The sequence below is a fragment of the Anopheles arabiensis genome, chromosome 3, assembly GCF_016920715.1.
Source record: "Anopheles arabiensis isolate DONGOLA chromosome 3, AaraD3, whole genome shotgun sequence".
Classification (NCBI taxonomy): domain Eukaryota; kingdom Metazoa; phylum Arthropoda; class Insecta; order Diptera; family Culicidae; genus Anopheles; species Anopheles arabiensis.
In genome coordinates, this window is record NC_053518.1 from 7589019 (window position 1) to 7606153 (window position 17135).

The 17135-nt window shown below is 49.8% G+C and overlaps 2 protein-coding genes across 6 annotated transcripts in view; one reads left to right on the plus strand and one right to left on the minus strand.

Annotated features, from left to right (window-relative positions):
• Positions 1–414: 414 nt before the first annotated feature.
• On the minus strand, positions 415–9523 carry LOC120904967 (spatacsin). Its single transcript, XM_040315537.1, has 5 exons — positions 9051–9523; positions 8239–8623; positions 5607–7309; positions 2877–4808; positions 415–2802 (listed from the first exon to the last, which is right to left on the minus strand). Exons 1-5 carry the CDS (start codon positions 9255–9257, stop codon positions 814–816), a joined length of 6216 nt encoding a protein of 2071 aa, XP_040171471.1. The 5' UTR covers positions 9258–9523; the 3' UTR covers positions 415–813.
• A 305-nt stretch (positions 9524–9828) lies between these two features.
• The window catches only part of LOC120900681 (protein Shroom), a 186504-nt gene continuing 179197 nt past the window's right edge, over positions 9829–17135 (plus strand). For 3 of the 5 annotated variants that reach the window (XM_040308004.1, XM_040308008.1, XM_040308009.1), the window contains exon 1: positions 9829–9879. The gene's annotated coding sequence lies outside the window, so the exon portion shown is untranslated. Of the gene's footprint in view, positions 9917–17135 lie in introns of all 5 variants that reach the window. The other 2 variants (XM_040308005.1, XM_040308007.1) reach the window with 2 other exon arrangements.

Sequence of the window (17135 nt, forward strand, 5' to 3'; positions counted from 1 at the left end):
GGGTGAAGAAGGGAGAAGGAGTGATCAAAACTATCGACATTTAGCGTAAAAAACAATGTGCAAGCAGAGAAGCAAAAAGCTGCTAACGTGCTAACCGTATTGCAGAAGCATGGAAAGGATGTGCGAAGGAAAAAAAAATATTGATTTAAACACAGACACACACATACAAACACAACAGTACAGAATAATATCTATAAGCATGAAGAAATCATAGTCATAGGCAAGAAGAAATCGGAAGCGAGACGGTGGAAGAGAACGGCATAGCGAGCTGCTGGAAGTAAGTAAAGTATGTATAGTGAAAATGAAATATAAAAAAAATGATAATATAAACAAAAGAAAGTGTGCAAGAAAACGGAAAGAAAACCGAAAACAGGAAACAAACCGAACGAAACTAAAGAAGGTAAGTATAGCATGTCTCTTAGCTTGTTTCCTTCTCTTCTGTAGTTGTTAACTTTATTTAAAACTTTTGCATTTTATATCGCTTTTTTGCAGAATATTGCTCATTTCTCTTAATTTTAAAATCATTGTCGTAGTGTTATATCATTTTAATGCTATTGCAATGAAAGTTTTACAATTTCTCTTACATTTTCTACATCATAATCGGGTTTATCACATTGCATCCAACCGGAACATTATTCCTAACAACTTTATTGACATAATGCCATGGAAGCAAAATAAATACAATTTTTCTATCATTACACACAACACCTTAACTTAAAATGTCTGTAAAACACCTTGAGCAAGCTCTAGCTAGTTTGCCCATAGTAAGGTTCATCACAGTTGCTCCCACCAACATCATCATCATCATCATCATCACGTGCTGGACATGGTGTGAAGGGATACGGTATTGCTTGTGATGCTCGCGCTCCCCACCAAGCTGCTTGTCATGCTAACAACACCACCACCGCCGGGAGTGCCGCTTCCTCCTCCTGCCATGCTCGATGAAGCACTGTTGCCGGCACCACTGCTTCCACCGCTGCCGCCCGCGATCGATTCCACATCGTTCTTGCCATAGTTCGTGTCCTTCAGATAGTACACAGCGCCCCCGTTTATCAGTCCGTGGATCGTTTTCTTCAGCCCCAGCAGCGATGCAAGCCGATACTTGAGCGTCACAGAGTGTATTCGGTCGATAAACGTCCCGATCGCTTGCTCCATGCGCGGTGTCAGAGAGGGTTCGAGCTGGAACAGTTTCACGAGCGTTTCAATCATCCCGTCCGTTAGCGGGAGCCGGTCCAGGTAGTCCTCCAGGTACGCCGATTCACCCTGCATGATGTAGTGCTGATAGATTGCACCGGGCCAGTTAATTTCGATACCGTACGCCCGGCCCACGATGAGCGCTTGCGGGACGGTCAGCAGGAAGTTGATGTAGTAGAGCAGCGTGCCGGTAGCAACGTTGGTGGTGCCCGCCGGTTCTTGCATCGTTCCTCCCCGACGATTGTCCTCACTCGGTGGGCGAATGTTCAGCACGGAGAGACAGGTGGCAGTGGTCTGGCTGCTTGTGTTGCTGCTGCTGCTGCTCGGTGAAGGATTCGCGTCGCCCTGTCCCTTCTCGGACGCGGCCAGTGCTTGCCGTACGTAGGAGATTTGTAGCGCTATCAGCTCCGCATTGGCTGCGGCTCGTTGCGCAAGCGTCAGATTGTTATCTAGCAGATAGTTTTCCGTGGCGTGTGTAAACGCGTCCATTGCGCTGGTTAGTTCCGTCTGCACCAAGGGAGTTGCCTGTAGCCGATGGCAGTACACCGCAGGCAAGGAAGAGGCCATTTTCGCCGCAACCAGTTGCTTGAGCTCGTACGTCTTCACGATCGCATCGATCGTACCGTGCGCTTCCGACTCCCACAGCTCCGCGATCTCCCGGTACATGCGGAAGTGTAGCGCCGCCAGGCGGAAGTAATCGCGCCGCTCGGGACAGTGCTCGTTCAGAAAGGTGATGATGGCGCACTGCAACCGTCGCCCGTTTGCCGCCCGATCGTCGAACTGGCCGAGCAGCGATTCGAACTGCTCGTGGTTGATGAGCGTCTCGAAGCAGTAGTACATGTCGCGGTACCGGCCAATGCCCACTAGCAGCCGCACGATCAGGTTCCAGGATTTGGCCGCCGTCAGGATGACGGTCAGCGCTTTACAGCACGCCAGCACCTCCATGATGCCCTCCATCGAGCATTCGTGCACGAAGCAATCGTGCGCCTTCACCAGCAGCGCCACAATGATCGTGTTTTGCTTCTTCAGCGAGAGGATCTGGCCCTGGAGGATTTGATCCAAACGCTCCACAAGATCGGTGCCGGTGGCATGCGGTGGCATCCGCAGGGCGGGAATGGTTGCAAACGACTCGAGCGCGTCCTGCACACCGGCCCCATCGCCGGCCGTATCACGCCGCTTGCGGTACAGCCGGAGCGCGTTGCAGTAGCGCAGCAGCACGTTGCCCAGCGCGGTCGTGTTGGGCGCAAGCTCCAGAAACAGGTGGAACTCACGATCGATGTTGTAGCCCCAGAGCAGCTCGTCCGTGGCCGAGTGGTTCGTGGGCTGCTGCTGGAAGAGGTAGAACTTGGACCGCACGACGGCGGACACGATTTCCGAGGCGAGAAAATCGGTAAAGCTGTCGATGCTCATGCGCGTCGCGGTCACGATATCGCTGACCACCTCCAGCTTGTGCACGCAGTCTTCCCGCACCACCTCGGGCAGGAAGGCAAGTGGATCGCGCAGCTTCAGCAGCTCGTTGTACTCGCGGTCCAGGTACATGGCGACGCGGTACGTGAGTATGACACGCTGTGCGAGATCCTGCCCGTGCGTGATCCGATTGCCAAGGGCCTGCAGAATAACGAAAATGAAGGTAAAGATAAGCAATATATTGATACAACTCAATCAAGAACGGGAATACTCACACTGATCGCTTCGAAAATGTCTTGCTTGTCACGGGACGGTACCTCCTCGAAGTCGGACATTGCAGTCGTGCTCGCATCGGACGTGTCCAGCTGCGCCTGCCCACTCTTCATCGGCGATCCACCAATCTGGCTGCTCTGGCTAACGCGGCTAAAGCGCAACGTGCGCCGCTGGAACCGTCCCGACGACCGGGCACTATCTTCGTTCAGCAGCATGCGCTCCTCCTTCGACAGGTTGTACAGACTGACCAGCCCCTCCGCCAGTGCCATGCAGAACACGATAAAGTGCAGATCGACCGGTCGCTGCTCGAATATGGCCTGATAGCGCAACGCTTGCACAATATCGCCGCAGTCGAGCAGCCGGTTGATGAGCGCATCGAGCCGCAGCCGCTCTTCCGGCTGTGCTAGCGGGACGTTGGAGAGTGTGAGATCATCAATCCCAGCTACCTCTTTCAGCTCGAGAAACGTGTGGTACAGTATGGCCGCCGTCGACGGTGAATGTTGCTGCTGATTGTTGCACCAGTACTGGGAGCAGTACAGGTCCAGGCGCTCCTCCGCGCAGCGTATGTAGCTCAGTGCCAGCTCGTACTCCAACCGATCGCGATCGAACGTTTCGCTCGGGTAGAGCCCATGCTCGCGGATCAATTCAAGCGCGCAGCGCAGCAAATCGTACCGCTGCCGATCGCCGTACTCGAGCCGATTGGCAATGTGCGTGAAGAAGCTGATGCGCAGCTCTGGGCCAAGCGCGTACCGTTCACTCTCCACCCGGTACCGATCGAATGGGCCAATGCGGCCGTTCGCTTCAAACCCGCTAACCCAATGCTCGAAGATAATACTTTCCCGCGGGAGTCCTGCCTCATCGGCCAGTGCGATTGCTGCCTCGTGGTGCTTCTTCGCGACGAGCTGCTCACACAGCGACTCGTACAGGGCGAGCTGTTGCTCCTTTCCGCCCCCCGAACAGCACTCGTACAGGGTGAGGAAATCGATCGTCACCTCGCAGTGCCGTACGATTTCGCACATCTTTAACATCCGTTCGAAATCCATCCCAGCCAGCAGGAAGCAGCGAAAGTCACACCGGACGTACGATTGCAGCAGCAGCAGCTGATGATGCATCGACGTACGGCGGTCCAGGTGGATCATGAGCAGTCGGGCACAAAAGTTAAACATTTCATACTTGGGTATGTGCAGCAGGAAGCACTCATCGCCGGCCGTGGCCGAGCGGGCTAGAAAGTTTGTTAAAAGTTCAGCGGCACGGTCCGCATCGAAGAGGACATTTTCCGTGAGTGCGAGGTACGCCGCCAGATGGTACCAGCCAGAATCGGGATAGAAAACGGCCAGTGAGCTGGCGAGTGTACAGAGCCGTGCTGTGCGTACCAAATGCTCGACCAGCCCGCACACAAACGCTCGTTCTGGGGGTCGTTCCGACTCTTCGGAGAGTTTCTCCCGGTACGGATACTCTCCCGCCAGCATTGCCCACACGATCCAGCAGTAGCGACGGCTTTCGCTTCCCTCGGGACATACGTCACCGGCCAGTAAAGCTAGCAAAGGCCACCCGGATCGTATTGCACGATCGAGCAGGTTTTGGTAGGTGTGCGGATAGCGTTGCGGCACGTGTCGATGCAGGGCGAGTCGCTTGAATGCGTCGAAATCGAACGGTTGCTGGCTGGCCGTTGCTGTGTACGGGTTGGACTCATTCGAGCAGAGCAGGATCGTGGAAACGAGATCCGTGTCGTAGCGTTCGGAAAGGAAATTGGCCCCATCGTAAAGTGGGTTGGACGAGCTGGTAGAGATGTCCGTCGCAGGGAGCTGCAGCGGTAAGGAGATACTGGTGACGTTGTGCCCCATACCGGACGTTGTGCTGCGTGCGATGGAGACAGCATCGGGATCGCTCGACATGCTGGAATGCCCGCTCGAATCAGTTGCAGTGCTGCTTCCCTACAAAAAAAAGAGGAAAAAACGTTAATCTTCGACAAAACATAAAAAAAAAAACGCATTTATGCTCGAACACGAGCATTCCGAAGACAAAGACAATCTCTTGTGCTATTTTTAAAATTCCCCGCCACGGCAGATAAGGTTCGGCTAAATTAAAATAAATAGAACAGTTCTCGGCGCAATTGCGGAAAAGTGTCCCGGTTTTCCAGTGTCGCCACCGCGTCGTGTATCATCGTGTATACGGTTGACCTGGCTGGGCCGGCCCGGGTCGGCAACCCGATTCCGAAGCGAACCGGTTTCCATGCCCCGCGTTGCCCATTCGCGCACAATCGCGCCCAGAACCGCACGAAACTGCACGAGCCGTCAACCTACAGTCAAAGGTTAGGCTTGTTTGATATGGGACACATTTGATAAGACCGGGGGATGGAAAATGAGTTCATCTTAAGACACCTCTTCTCCATCTCGCTCTCCTCCGCCTGTCGCGCACTGTCATATTGCGCAATATAACGAATACGCAAAGTCAGGAGTGGTGGTGGTGTGTGGATGGAAGCAAAGTAGCAAAACAAATAATGCCGCGAATGACTTATCTGCCCGACGCTGGAACACGCTGGAAGTGCAACTATTTACTGTGGCCATAAAAACAATGTACAGACACGCACGCACACACATTCAGTGCAGCGATTGACGCGGGTCGGGTGTGTTTGCATTATGCATTTACCACTTGCCTGAAGACAGAGCTCTGAGCGGAATGGATTAAAAGGGCGTTACATACAATTGAATGTATAAGTGTAGTTCACTCACCCTTCTTCTACGGCGTGGCGTCAAGCTCGACCGTCGCTTGATCGAGGTAAAAGAGCTCGAGCATGTTTGTCCATCGCGGGCAACCTCAACCACCCTCGGCTGATGGAGCAGCGCCGTCATAAGGTTTCTTCCAATGCGCGATTCAACAAAGCCGGTGCGACACAGTTCCACTATCTGCTCCTGGGGGTAGTTTAGATAGTCGACGAGCAGCAGGAACCGATACCAATCGTTCTCAGCCAGCAAACGCTCCTGCAAGTACACCACCGGGTAGGGTAGCGCATTCGCTTTCGCCACGATCGTCATCGCTTCCAGATCGATAAGCAGCTCCGGGTCGTCGAGGGATTTATCGCGGATCGCTTCCTCGCAGCGCCTCAGCAAAGCGGACACCGTGAGTCTGGCTGGCTCTTCAGGCTGTTGCTTGCCCGCTGTTCCACCGACCAGCGTCAAGCAGCGCAGATAGGCCCGGGTCGGCACACTGCTTACGCCAATCATTTCCATAAACGCGACGGCGTGTGTGGCTAGGGCCGTATCCCAGTACGATTCGATCGCCATCTGGGCAACGGTTTGGGCGGCACTGTTTAGCTGGCGGGTCGATATCTGAGAGTAGTTTTGCAGCTGCTCGCGATAGAACTCGTACACGGCGTGGCACGCGCGCTGCAGTCGGATGTAGTGCATGTAGCGAAGCGTCACTGGCTGTCCGTACTTGCTCACCAGCAGCGGATGGTTAAAGTGGGGCAGCGAACCGTACTGCTCGAGCAGCTCGAGCTGTGACGCCCGTTCGTCCTCCTCCTCGACTGCTCCGTTCGCATCGGTGCGCGTGCCGTGGAAGAGAAACTGTTTCACCTTCGCCCGATCGGGAATGCCCGCTATCGCTAGTAGCTTCCTCACGAGCGTGTCGCACGACTCTTCGCCACTCGGTCCACCCTTGCAGCGCTTTATAAAGCTCTGCAGATGGGGAAGCTTTGCAAGAATGGGATCATCCCCATCGAAGTGTGCCTTGCGCTCATCCAACCCATACTCGAACAGATACACGATCGGGTTCTCCTCGTAAAAGGCACGATTGTGCTGCAGAATGTACTCGGACGTAGTGCGCGACACGCTCAGCAGCTCCTGCCCGCTCAGCGCACCATCCTTTAGCTTCTGCAGCTCCAAAAACACCTTCACCTCCCGCTGATGCTGGGCGCCGGCATCCGTTGCAATCTGGGCGAGCAAATCCTCGCAAACGATCGGCAGTGCCAGCAGGGTGAAAAAGCGATTCTCCACCAGCTGGCGCGTTAGCTGCTCGCGGAACCATTTCGCTTCCGTCCACTCGCGGTGCTGCTTGTAGCTTTCGGTCGTAAACAGACGGCGCAGGATCGCCACCGCATCGTTCCGCTCGTGGTCGAGAAATTTCCCCAGCCGGGCAAGCTCGTTGAGCAGAATTTCGTTGCGCGACAGCGTACGGTGGTGCGAGAGCTGCGAAAGCATAAAATCATCTATTTCCCACCGCTGGAACAGTTGCCGCAGCCGCTCGTTGAAGCGCGCATCGTCGTAGATGTCGATCTTGATGCGCAGCAGGTGGGGCGTCGGATCTACGCCCTCGTGCAGGCAGCGGCGCATGCAACTGTTGAGCTGAATCCATATCTTGACCAGGTTGGCGATGTTGTTCTTCAGCAGATAGCTCCACACGGTGTAGCGGTCGAGAATGGGCGAGATTTCCGTTTCTGGTTGGGGAAAAAAGGGGGAAAAACGTACGATTACTCATTACGGTAGGTCGCAGCGTAAAAACGTGCTGGCACCGACGCAACAGCCTCTTATCAATGGCTCATTCACACAAAAAAGCTTCCCTTTTCCCTACGCTATTTTGACTGATCTTGGGACGAGTAATCAATTCGTACTGATTGTGGCTGAAAGAATCGAGGCTATTATGTCTACTCCTTTGCAGGGTTTGAAATTGTTTCCCATTCGATTCGAAATAGTTTTGCCTTTTGCTGGTGGCCTTGGTGTGCGCGTTCAAATGGATGGAAAATTACGAAAATGTGCCATAACGATCGTCATTTGTTGACGACAAACTATTCCATTCTCTTCTTCTTCTAATCTTGTTTCAATATTGTTTGGTTCGCTTGTTCTACATCACGTGGGACAAACGGTGCCCCCGACGTGATCTACATGTTGACCAGCGGGCCGTTCAAATCAATCAATTCTCTTCGCGTTCGATCGATGTTTGTTTGCGATCGGAAAGCTTCCCTACACGGCTCACCCACCCTCAAGGTAAGGTTTGCATGTAATTTCATTGCGAAGGGCACAGCGCTTCACTCACGTTTTGTGCTCTTATCAAATGTGCGAAACCGTTTTAGCGAGGGCAAAAATAAACCGCGGTTCCGCGCTCGAATGGATGCTGCAGTTCGGGGTGAAATATGACTGTACTGTGTGTGACGGCGCCAGCGATGAAGATGAATCATAGGTTTAGGCTCCTTCTGACAGTAACGGAGTTTTGCACATACGCACGATCGAGTTTTTACACGCTTATGTGCGTCATGCGCGCCATCACAAGCGTGAAGAGAGTGCACACATTCAAGGGAACGAGTTTTTGATAGCACAAACGGGCGGGCCTCCGTGGTGTAAAGCCAAAGTCCATTCGCCGTTCGCTTACCTTGATTCTTAAAGAACAAATCCACCGCGACCGAGTTCCGGTAGACGTCCTCCTTCATGCAGAACGTGTTGAACGACATCGTCTCGATCTCGAGCACCGTGTACCCGGTCGTCACCTCGTTCAGCACCTCCGCCATCTGGCGCACGTTCGCCTTCAGCTGGGTGTAGACGCGCCAGCTGGCCGCGATCCGTTCCTCCTCGCCGTGGGAGTAATTTTCCACCGTCCGGGCCAAGTGCTCGCGTATGTAGTCGCGCAGCCCGTGGTCGCTCGTTTCGGCCGCAATCTGGTAGAACACGTACCGCGGGACCCGATCGATGTTCTTGAGGATGTGGTGCGCCTTGTAGAGCTGCCGGTTCGACAGCAGCCGATAGACGTACGCGTTCACCTACAAAGATGGGGGGAGGGGAAATACACAATCACACAGAGGGACACAAAGTCAGTCGCCGATGTGCGTCTGTCCGATCGACCGATCGGTTTGCTACTGTCCGGGGGCGGTCGAGTAAAACCGACGACGGTGCCGCACCGGAATGACGATCTTAAAACGCTTCGGTAATGCGATAAGAATGCTGAGACTCGAGTTACTTTACGCTGCTTGAGATTATGTTACGCAGAAAGCAGGAAGCAAACCCCTCGGCTCGGCGGGGGATTAGACACCACGAACCGCTCGAGCTGTCTATTTGCACGGCACACAAGCACAAGCTGATAAGTGACAGCGCACAGTGCCAAGGCGATCATCTGAGCTGAGCTTTGCTCAGCTGATCGATCGAGTGCAACCCATTTTTGGGCGACCCGGGCTGGTAGTACCCCCGTACCTTCTGGAGAAAGTAATTCTTTGCCTCCTTCATCGACAGCTCGTTCCGCTCGGCCAGATACTGGATGCAGAGGTTGACGTGTTTGCCCTTGGTCGACACCTCCTTGATGATAACATCGTCGTCCAGCTTTTCCCAGCCCTTCAGCACGATGCTTTTCTCCGGCGGTATGGTCGGACTGCTGCTGTCCACGGGCGTGTTGGCGGCCATCACCGGGGGTGGTGGGGTGTGCGTTTGTCGTACCAAAAAGGGCGTAAAGTGCCAGGGTCTATCGCGGGTTGTCTGCTCCCTTCACGAACCATTCACACTGTGCGTTGTGCAATTTCACACACTTTAGTTTTACATGCACAATTTACAATAAGGTAACGAAATAAACGATTTAGCACAACACAATACACACAGAAAACGAACGAAAAACTAACTACGGAGCGCTGACTAAAATTGGCTTCCACACTGAACGATGATGATGGTGCAAAAGAAAAGCGACGGCGATTTGTTGTTGTTTACGTTTGGTGCAGCTGTCATCGTAGCTTGCGCTAGTGTCCGCTTGGGGCGCCCCGGTCGGGTTGAGCAGCTGTTCGAAAATCCGAACGGAAAAGGGACAGCGCTGCAGATGGGAAGACGTGTCGGCTCGCTCTATCGTACGGTGTGCATAGAACCGGCTGTGTGCTTCTCTGTTTAGCGTGCCCCGGGAGTGGTAGAGCAAAAAGGACGGCAGATCCCGAACGAACCAGAGCGGACGAAAACAAGTGAACGACGTTGGGAAAAATTTAAAAAAATAGTAACTTTCAACAGCGTCGGGTGTGTGTCTCTCGTCTCCGCTGCGCGTCACGTAGGATATTGGGAGAGAAGTGTACCTTACGATTTGTGTTGGTGGATGGTTTTGTGCTGAGAAATTATTTAAACGGTTTAAATTTTTTGGAATGTTTTCCAAAGCAAGATAAAATGCGTGCTGTAAACAGAATTATTTGTTGATTAAAAAAAACAACAAAAAAGAACGATCTTACGCAAATCGTTCTAGTTCGCTGCAATGTGTGTGTTTTGTGTGCCAAATCAAACATCAAACATTAAAAAAAACAACTGAAAGTTAAATGCAAACAATGCGTTAATTGGACCTGCCGTTCGTTCGTGTTTTGCCGAGTTCCTTCCATCATCAATCGCCAAACTTCTTCATCATAGCAGGCAGCGGTGGAGTGTGCAAGAGTTGAATTAAAAAAGGTAAAGTGTGTGTGAGTGTGTGTGCGTGTATGATGATCGTTTGATCATCGATGAATGAAATTATTTAACCAAAAATCCTGCCTGTGTCAAGTGAAATGCTGTGTTTTTTTTTAATTGGAATTTTCCATTTCTTCTGATAAGCTTAAGAGTGAGTTAAATAAGAATAAAAAACATAATTAAAATTCATTAAACCCTTTTCGAGTGATCTTAAACTTCCCAAACTTCCGTACCTAATGATTTATATTAAACTTGTAAACGTTGGCCGAGGCGATGCACCCAAATGTTGCAATTCGCACACACGCGAAGAAGACACCAAGTGTGCAAGTGTGTGCATTCAGCGTTGCAGCCGGTGCAGCACAACTCACCCGAAAAGGCCATGCAGGCCGGTGTGGCGTATATGGCGGGGTGGAAGAGATAACACACAAGGGAAGGAATGGGCCAGACGAGACTCGTGTGTTCGTCGCACGTCCTTCTTCGCCCAGATCAGATTTGGTAGATTGTGTAAAGGAGTGTGTGTGTGAGAGTGTTGGTGTGCTTCGGTAAAAATTCTTAATCGTCTTAAAGCATCGCAAAAATGGCCACATGTGTTTCGTGGTTGTGTGTCCTCTTTTGGCCTTTTTTTTAAGGGTGAGAAGAATTCAATTTAAGAAGATTATGATCGTGTATTCAAAAAAAAAGCATTCTAAATGATGATGTTGAGCAAAGTGTGTTTAAAAGTGTATTTTTATTGAATTAAATGGTAAGTCTACAACAATTATTACTGTTTTGGTTAAATGTTAAGCAACTCTATGTGCATACATTCAAGAAAAAGCCCAAAAAAAGCTTCTCGCATGTGTGTGCAAGATCAAGTGCAAGCATTCTTGTTGGCCACACTCCGTGCCCCTGTGCGCGCAAGAGAGTTCAACGTGTTCGGGGGATGGCTTGCGTTTTGCTTTCACGCAGCCTCTGCTGCTGCCTCACCAACACACGCGACTCCACGGCGACGACAGCGGCAGGCCCGCGCACACACAACAACATCATACATACGCGAGCGTATCCCGTCCGATCGAGAAATTCTTGCTTGGAGGTTTCTGCTGCTGCTGCTGCTGCTGCTTCTTCTTCGCTCGAGGAGAACAGCCGGTAAAGGGGTGTGGGAGAAAGCCAGGGTGATGATGAAGTTCAATCGGGGTGGGCGCGGGGGGAGGATGTTGTGTTGGGCTCCCTCGCGCTACAGAATCATCGCCAGCATCGCCGAAGAAGCGAGCCTGCAGCAGCAGCAGCAGGCAGCAGGCAGCGAACCGGCCTTTTTTTCGTGTTCGTTGTGTCGATCGCCTCTCGATCGCGTTGCAGTGTCGCTGTATTGGTAAAGCGCTGACCAGGCCGTTTTCAGTTCATTTTCGTACACATTTTCTTTTACCATACCCCTTTTGTGGGACCAATGTCGTTTTGGTCGGGCTTGGCCGTTTGGTCCAACAGCTTCCCTCTTGCTGAGGCCATGCCAACGGGGGGATCTCTCTCTCTCTCTCTTCTTCTGATCTTTCGTTTGCCCCACAGCATTCAGCAAGCATGGAAAAGGAGAGGAAAAAAGAGCACGGAGCCAAGGTACACAAAAACAAAGGTAAAGAAGAACACATCTTTTCCTTCATCGCGCGGTGGCTTAGAACCACTGGCCCGGGTCGTCCTGCTCATGTGTGTGTGTGAGAGAGTGTTTGCTGGATTGGCGTTGTGTACACGCGCCAAAAAAGAAAAAAAAAACGAGAAAAAGAACGTTACCCCACTGTAAAGCCCCCCACCATCCTCTGCCATCTGAGCAACGCGAAAGAATGATCGAAGAGAGAAGGAAAGGAATGATCGTTCTTCGGTTCGCTGCCGCGCAACAGACCGGCGAATACTGGTGGTAGTGAACTTGGTGCAAGATCTAGAATGGGTCTGTGGGAGACTCTGGGTGGGTTGGGGGAAGAGGGTTTGAATGTGTGTGTGTATGGTGTGGTGGAGCTTGATCGCGAAAGGCAGCACGCAGATCGATCGTAAATGGGGAGAAGGAAATACTGAAGCTTAGGAATTTTGCGTCAATTCTTTTGCTGCTTTCGTTTGATCAACTTCAACGTGCTGGTTTCGGTTTTATTTGCAACAATCGTTTTATTTTGTTTGGTTTGTTCTTTTATCGTGTTCTTATTGTTGTTCTAAGTATGTTACATTTTTCGTTTTGTTTTTTTCATGTTTTCTGTTTTCAAATTTATAAGTAAAGAAAAAAAAAGTGATGAGCATTGAAACAATTTATAAATAAAAGAATTAATTTTAGTATAGCAAATACAAAACATAAAAAAGATAAAAAACTTTAAATAAAAAATATAAATATAAAGAAAATGAAATAAAAACTTAAATAAGTCAATACAGTTGATAATAAAAGAGGATACATTTAAAAAGGGATGAAAGCAAACGCTCAATGTAGTATAGTAAAGCTCAAAATTTGTTGATATTGCTCTGCCCAACAATACACGCCCTGTAACAACAGCAGCAACGCATCAACAAACGATTACACACAATGAACGCACGAAATCTCAAGAGCACTTTCTTTGCTCTTCCTCACCTTTTCCAAAAGGGATCGACACACGCACACACACACACTCAGCAACACATCGCTTCATCATCAAGTACGGTTCCCAGCTCTTCCCTTCTCTTCCTTCTTTTTCCGGCAGGTTCTAATTTTCTTCAATCATTAACGCGGGGGAAACGGGGCGAAAAGGAAATGCAAATACCGAATTGACCACCACACAACACCGTTCCTTCCCGCTTGGACCTGAACCTTTTTTTTTTGGAGGGGGGAAGTCATCCTTCATGTCTCTTTCTTCGACAAAAGAGCGTTCACTTGCTTTTCCAGTGCGACAAAACGCGGCACTGATGCTGTCCTCTCTCTGGGTGTGTGTACCCTTTTTTTGGCGTGCTTTATTTGACTGCAAGCCCAGTTCATGTTTGCCTCTAGCCTTTTGCCAACGGGGAGAGGTGGTGATGTTTGCTCCGGACATGAAAATATCATTCCACTTCATAAATATTCATCGATCGATCATGTGAAACGGAAAGTGAGAACGTTTCTTACTTCTTGTTTTTTTTTTTTCGTCGTCGTTCAATGTTGGCTTGGTTCTGTTGTGCTTGAAGAGACCTGCTTTTTGGTTGGTCGGGTTCGTCGCTTGGAGGTTTGAATCTTTCCTTTCTTCCCGGGCAAATAGCAACGAGAGGATGCTGCAGCCACCAGGTACGCACCAGGGAAAGTGTCTCTATGTGTATTTGAACAGTGTATTTCTTGCACGGATGGGTAATTACAACCAGGGTAAGGCCGGATAGGTACAGGTCGGGTTTGTTTTTGGGTGCGCAAGTAAACGAAGGGAAATAGTTTTACAGCACCTGCAGCTCGGTGCATATGAAGGAAAGGTTTCGAGGTGTGGGAAAGCCTCTCTTTAGGCGTCTTTGGGCAGTTTAAAATGCAAAAAAAGATTGCACCAATTTATTGCATTTATTGGTAGCTTTAAAAGGTGTCCATTGAGGAACAAGTGAAAACTTCTCGGCAGAATTTTATGAGAACGCATGACCAAAGAAGCCATTTTTATGTATGTACAAACCATGTTTACCCACCGGCACAGCCATGCATGCATTTCATCATTTACACGGTCACATGCACACTGGAAAGCGGTCCGCGCGCGTACACGTGTACGTGAACAAATTGTTGTACGAAACCATCAATTTCTAGCATCTGGGGATGCTTCTCGCCTTGGCACGATGATAGGATCGCCGGCTAGCGTAACTAACCTTGGTGGAGGGCGGCTTAGTGAGCGTCGTTTGGCGCTTGCCATTCAGGAAAACCGGCGACGTTTTCACGGTTATTCAAATCTGTTCCTTTCCCGCCTGCAACTGGATCAGTCGAGAGGGCGGTCGATTTATGGAAGGAAACAGCCGCGGATGCCGCTGAAGGTTTCGAACGTTTCGAACAAAACGGAAAACCTATCCGTGTGCTGGGTTTTTTTTCTTTCCTTCAATCTTAAGAAAGGAAACGAGCTGCTGAAAAGTTCATCGAATCGGAACTGAAGCTAATAAACTGAAGCATCTTGTTGACGATGGCAAAGTATGTGTCAATGGGGGTGTTGCTTAATCGAATCGGGGTTTTTTGTTTCTCACATTCATTGTCAACCTCGATAACAGCTATCAGAATGAAGGATTTTTTTCGTTGCTGGTGGTTAATATGTATCGAAAATTAGTTTTATTGCTTGCTTTAATAATTTAATCAGTCAGAAAAAAATGCAGAATCACTTATACACTTGTTTTTCTGTATTTTTGATTTATTGTCGGAGCGTGTTTGGCAGGCTTGGTGGATCGCTGAATGGTTTAACCATGTGGAAAAGCTCATTTCCGGACTCTAATTGAAGGTCAAACAAGATAAAGTCGTTGTTAGAAATGAATGTATAACACCGCTTTATTGTTTTGCTGTGTGACATCAGGTTGCTCTGCTTGGGTCCTGGTGCGCCCAACAGCCCAACTTCTTGTTGCTACGGAGCAGCTCTGCTGCCGCCAGGTGCTAAAGAATGCTCATAATTCTACAGACTCTATTAGACTTTGCGAAAGGTAGTAACTGAAGCAAAAGCGTTTCTTTCCGGTTTCGAGCACACATGTTCGAGCCACTCCCGAAGCGCTTGGCAGGGAACGTGGCGTGGCGAATAGTAGACTGGAGCGGTGTGCGATAATTCACCCTTCCCAAATGGGCCGCGTTTTCTGCAATTCCGCCTAGAGACCTTCACGGTGTCGATCTTGGGCTTGGGCTTGGGAAGGTTGTTTCGTGTTGAAGTTGGCGCGCGGGGGTTTTTTTAACGTTTTGTTTCCCATCTTCCACGCGTCCACGCGTTGCGCAAACCCAAGCACAATTAATTCTAGCCCTCATGCGCTCATGGCTAGCGAGCGATGTCTTGCAGCGAAGTGAAATTGCCTCGCCCTAGAACTTCCCTCCTGCTGCGCGTCCTGCTATTCGCTTTCTAACGTTCTCGCGCGAATGTGTGGCGTGTGTTCTTAAACGCGAGCAGCCAGAAAGTGAGATGTTGGCCTGGGTGTGTGTGTTCGCTCAGGTGGTAAGTAGTAGCTCTGGAGCAATAAAGCAGAAAGGGGAGAGAGAGAGACGCGAAAAAACGGCAACGGGCTGTTACTAAGCTCGTTATCTGCGAATAGATTGATGATTTATTTTCCAACCCCCTTTTCGCTGGCTGGTGAGATGGCAATTCATCATCATCACCATCATCGTCGCCCCGTAAGTTGTCGGGCGGGCCGGCGAGATTCGGCCAACGGTCATCGGCATCGGCGGGATTGTCGTCATTGGCTGTGGGAAAAGTGGTGTGCAATTTATGTAAGGATAAGGATAATTTTGAGGTTAAAAAAGGTTGCAAAGTTCATTAATAGAACATGTTGCTTAACTTTATCAAAATTTAATGAATTTTCAAAGTTTAAAAGCTTGAAGAAATAGGCAATTAAAACCGATAAGTAAAGACCATGAAAATTATTTTACACAATAAAATCTCTGTAGTCATTACAATCATTCCTACCTTTAGTGTCTTCTCCCATCGAAAGAGCTTCACTTGCTCGTTGCGGGATAATAACCTTCGTTCCACAATTTCTTATTTTTATGATTCGAACATAGAACGGCAGTAGCAGCCGTAACATCGGTCCCTGCTGCTCGACGGACCGGCGCCAACCCATTTACGCACCCCCGGTACGTCAAAGGCCGCCCCTGCTGACTCTCTGCTCTGTGTGTGTGTGTGTGTGTGTGTGGGTCTATGTGGACCACCAGCAGCAGCACGTTGGAATTTAGGAAGATCTTCCGTTCCGGTGTGTGTGTGTGTGTGTGTTCGCTGTCTACCTGGTCATTAAATGCGTGTTAAAAATTGTTAACCATTTTACCGGAATGAAGCCCTCACTCATTCCCGGCTCACTATGTGCGAGCCTCCCGGTGTTACTTGCGCTGCGTTCTTACACACCGTCCGCTTGGGCCCGCTGAAATGCATACCAGCTTGCCGGCAACGATCGTAAAATTCTAGCACTTGCAATTGTCTAATCTTTGCTGCTGCCGCGTTTGCAACCAAGGGCGGATGGGAACACACAGACACCGAGCGTTGTTATTTGAATGTGTGTTTCATTGTAGGGGATAAAATAAATTGACAAAGAAACTGGGTAAGATAAGGCTAGGAACAAAGCAAAGGAAAGTACTTTGGGAAGTGATTTTTACAAGCGAAAGCGAGGGCTTTGTAGGGCTGGCTTTTTTTGGTTTGGGTGCTGTTAAACGATCGTTCCGATGGTGGAGCGATCGTGGGCTTTTGGGAGGTCCAGTGAGAATTTGTGCGTTTGCCCCGCACGTTTCCGTTGTCAGTTTTTCGATGGTTTATTATGTGGTGGCATGGAAGGGATTTGGTTTGATGCCTCTTTTATATTGAAAAATAGCCTTTTAAAAGCGCTTCAAACGATCACAGAAATATGTTGATTTTGTTTTAGAAGAAAATGTTACAAATCCTCGCTACGTACTCGAGGAAGGAAAAGTAAACATCGAAACCATTCCGATAGGAAGAAGGTCCCGACAAGCGTATGTCACGCCGGTCGTTGAAATAGATATATGGGTCTTTCGGTGTTTGGTGCACAGTGTCGAACCGAGGTTAACCTGTTAATGTGAGAAGGACAATATGAAACTATCAAATACGGCAACAACCGAAAACATAGAAAACAGCCAACCGTTGTAAAAGAAAGCCTTCTAAAATTGTTATTTTTTCTCTATCTTCTGCCACGTAAACACATGGCACAGCAAAGACAGGAAAAGGACGATAGAACAATAAAAGGATGATCGAAACAACACGAAACAGGCAAAAC

Coding starts and splice junctions, on each gene's coding strand:
- LOC120904967 (XM_040315537.1), bottom strand. CDS start 9,257: ATGGCCGCCAACACGCCCGTGGACAGCAGCAGTCCGACCATACCGCCG. Junction 7,310..8,238: donor TTTGTTCTTTAAGAATCAAG/GTAAGCGAACGG, acceptor TTCCCCAACCAG/AAACGGAAATCTCGCCCATT. Junction 2,803..2,876: donor ACATTTTCGAAGCGATCAGT/GTGAGTATTCCC, acceptor GTTATTCTGCAG/GCCCTTGGCAATCGGATCAC.